General features: G+C 36.0%; 1 protein-coding gene across 1 annotated transcript; it reads left to right on the forward strand.

Moving 5' to 3' along the window:
- The first annotated feature begins 559 nt into the window (after positions 1-559).
- On the forward strand, positions 560-3069 carry LOC141717473 (F-box protein SKIP2). The gene is made up of 2 exons (XM_074519565.1): positions 560-714; positions 1227-3069. Exon 2 carries the CDS (start codon positions 1239-1241, stop codon positions 2925-2927), a length of 1689 nt encoding a protein of 562 aa, XP_074375666.1. The 5' UTR covers positions 560-714; positions 1227-1238; the 3' UTR covers positions 2928-3069.
- The last annotated feature ends 755 nt before the right edge of the window (positions 3070-3824 follow it).

Raw genomic sequence — 3824 nt, forward strand, 5'->3', positions numbered from 1 at the left:
AAAATAAATAAATATGAATATAATTTAGGTCGATTCGATGGAAACGTAACTCGATTTGTTACGTATCTAACCCTAGCCCCGAGTCACTTATTAAATGTATTATGTGACCGCTACGTTATCCTTTTATTCAAAGAGTATCGAATCTATTACATATAAAATTATTTAATTTAACTAATAATATAACTGTATTACTATATTATATTAATTAATTATTATACTCAATCTTTTTATTTTATGTAGTATGATTAAACAAATTTTCAAGACACTAATGTTTATTGCACGGTATATACCTATTAAAAATATCAATTTTATCTCTCAAAAGCATTGTTACATATTTCAGAAATTGAAATTATTTGATTGAGATAGCGATTTGCAATTTCTCGGATAATTTTAAAAAAATCAAATAATTTATTTGTAATAGATCAAAAAATAATCAAATCAAATAAATATATTTAGTTATTGACATTTTTAAAAAATCGACCAATTTCTATAATCATGCGGGAAGAAATGCCAATTTAAAATTTAAGGAATCAGGAGCCGGCAAATAGTAGTGATTTTTTTGAAAATGTCACTCCCCATTCTCATCGCCACAAACTGGGATCATCATCATGTTCTCTCTAACAGAAATTTGAAATCAAACTACTACTTGTACTCGCAGCGAGTTCAAATTCAAGATCCGATCTGTACTTCTCTCTTTTAACTCCTAGCTTAAAGGTACTCTCTCTCTCTCTCTCCCTCTCTCTCTAAAACTTCAATCACACACAGACACCAATTCTCAACTTCAATCTCTCTCTCTCTCTCTCCCTCCCTCTCCCTCTCCCTCTCCCTCTCTCTCTCTCTCCCTCTCCCCCTCTCTCTCTTTCTCTCTCTCTCTCTCTCTCTAAAACTTCAATCACACACACCAATTCTCAACTTCAATCTCTCTCTCTCTCTCTCTCTCTCCCTCTCCCCCTCTCTCTCTTCTCTCTCTCTCTCTAAAACTTCAATCACACACACACCAATTCTCAACTTCAATCTCTCTCTCTCTCTCTCTCTCTCTCTCTCTCTCTCTCTGTTTACGACTTCAATTACACACACCAATTTTCAACTTTAGTCTCTCTCTCCCTCTCTCTCTCTCTCTGACACACACACACATAACAATCTCAATTTCTGAATTCACAACTGCAATTATACAGATAGACGCATATATTTATACTCTCCCTGAATTGTGTATATATAAACTGTAGCTACATTACTAAATGGCAAAGAACTGCGAAGACCTACCGGAAGAATGCTGGGGAATAATTCTCAAAAAACTCGATCATCACTCGCATTTTCAATCTCTATCGTTAGTATCCAAATCATTTCTCGCCCTCACTAATCGTCTCCGTCACAAATTTACTCTCACTAATCAAACAATTCTCCTCCACGGAACTATCTCGAGGTTTCTCAACAGATTTAACCACCTCAAAACCCTAGATTTTAGCAAATTTAGGGGAAATGTCGATGCAATTCTCGATACTGTGTTTAATTGTGGACTGAGTATTGAATGTCTTGATGTTTCGAATCAGGAGAAACTTCCTGTTTTAACGGAGAATATGAGGAATTTGAAGGTGTTTAAGTGTGCAAAGTTATGTTGTTTGAGTGATGCTGACTTAATGTCAGTATCTGTTATGTTGCCGTTTTTGGAAGAGTTGGATATTAGTTATCCGAATAGTAGGATCTATGAATCGGATCTGAAATTGGATGAGTTTGCAGTTACGGATGTTGGAATTGAGGCATTGTGGTCTAGTTTAAGGAAATTGCGGAGAGTTAATATTTCTGGTAATCATTTTGTTACGGATCGTTCGGTGGTTGGCTTTTCGATGAATTGTTTGCTTTTGAGTGAGATTGTTATGCTTGATTGTTGCTTTATAACGCACGACGCCTTTCATTTTCTTTTGTGCAATTGTCGTAACTTGAATGTTATTTCGATTAGCTGGATTCAGATTCTTCCACGCGTTGCATCCACATATTTCAGAGCTTTGTGTTCAGTTGACTTATCTGATTGTAGTATTTCTGATGAGTCTCTCTCGTTGATTTCGAAAGTATGTTGGCCATTAGAAAGTCTATCTCTTCGTTGTTGCACCCGTTTCACAATGTTTGGAATCTCTCAGCTTTTGTGTGCTTACCGGTCTCTCAAGCACTTAGCTCTTGTAAAAGCGCGTTTTCTCACTGATAAATGTGTGAGTGAATTAGCTCAGTTTCTTGTGAATCTAGTTTCTATAAACCTTGATTATTGTTTCCAATTGACCACCTTAACATTCATTACGCTCGTCACTGAGTGCTCTTTACTGGAAAACATCGAGATGAGTAGAACCTCTTTTGGGAAAGTAGATCACTCCGTGGTCGTGAAAAACAGGAGAATTAAGTCTCTCAATTTGTCAGGGAATGCGTATTTAAGTGATGAAACACTCAAATATATAGCTCAAACTTGCCCCAACATGGAGCTGCTCAACATTTCGTCTACACAACTCACCACAGAGATAGGAATCTCTGATGTACTGAAGATCTGTCATGGAATTAGGAATTTGCAAATCACTGATTGTATCGGAATTAGTAGTCTAGGAGCAGGCTTGAAGTTACCTACACTGGAGATTTTAAATGTTACTTGGTCAGGGTTCGGTGATAAAGGGTTGAAAACAATCTCACAGAGATGCCCGGGGCTTCTAAAGTTGGACATGGAGGGTTGTGTTACAGCAACAACAAAGCAAGTGGAGGAGCTTCTTAAAATGTGTGAAAGATTGAGGGAGATAAATTTGAAGGCGTGTTGTTCTGTTGAAGTTTTGTCTGTTGCAAATTGGATCGTATCTCTAAGGAGATCGTATCTGAAAGTGATTCCTCCATCTACGTTGCCTTTCAACAACTGTCACAGACATTTATGGACTCACGGTTGTCTGCTCGAGTAGCTTATGATGGGGACTGTATTTCTGCATTTCCACTTGTAAAAAAGTTTATAGCACTTGTCTTTTAAAGATACAATGTGTATAGAATGCTTAGTGTGATGAGTAACTACAGTACTGCAATTTGAGCTTAATATTGTTTGCATCAGCTCGATACCAATTGTTGATCGTACTCTTGTGTGTATAATATGATATGAATTTGATGTAATTTTCTTGGTGTGGATACAAATTGATTTCCTCTTTTTTATGATAAGAACATCATATCTGAAGCTGCTGTAAATCCAAGAGAGAATAAAATTAAAGGCGAGAATAGGTAACATAACTACATGAGTACAGATAACTGAACAGATCCTAGGTTGACAGAAATGTTTTCTGATTTGTTTTGTCATGTATATCTTACACATTGTTATATTTCCAATTTACAACCTACAAAGGGCTATGACATCAGATGCACATAATATATGAAACCACTGAATTAAGCAGTAAAAGATATATGAAGTTGCAATTATTGTTAGCAACTGGATTTTAGTAACTTACACTTGAGGCATATGCTAATCAAAATGCACAACGGTATTCATTGTAGTCAAGTCAGCTTCTTATTCTGAACTATGAATTTGAAATTATAGGTTATAAAAAAATTATATTTACAATATAAGCTACCTCATAGTAAAACTCTTCTGTATCTCCTTATATTATGGTTCTTTCTTCCTTCTCATCCCTTGTGTCTCTTGGAAGTTGGATGAAAGGATGTAAGCTCTTTGATTAGCCGGAGAAGAAAGCCGACACATTGAGAGAAGCAGCTTTTGGGTACAGAGATCTCATAAAAATGGAGTATGAAATTTTTAACTATAATGATGATACCAGAGTTCCATGTGGTCTTGCGCTGAAGAAAATGGTTGTCTT

Source organism: Apium graveolens, chromosome 4 (genome assembly GCF_009905375.1).
Source record: "Apium graveolens cultivar Ventura chromosome 4, ASM990537v1, whole genome shotgun sequence".
Taxonomy (NCBI): domain Eukaryota; kingdom Viridiplantae; phylum Streptophyta; class Magnoliopsida; order Apiales; family Apiaceae; genus Apium; species Apium graveolens.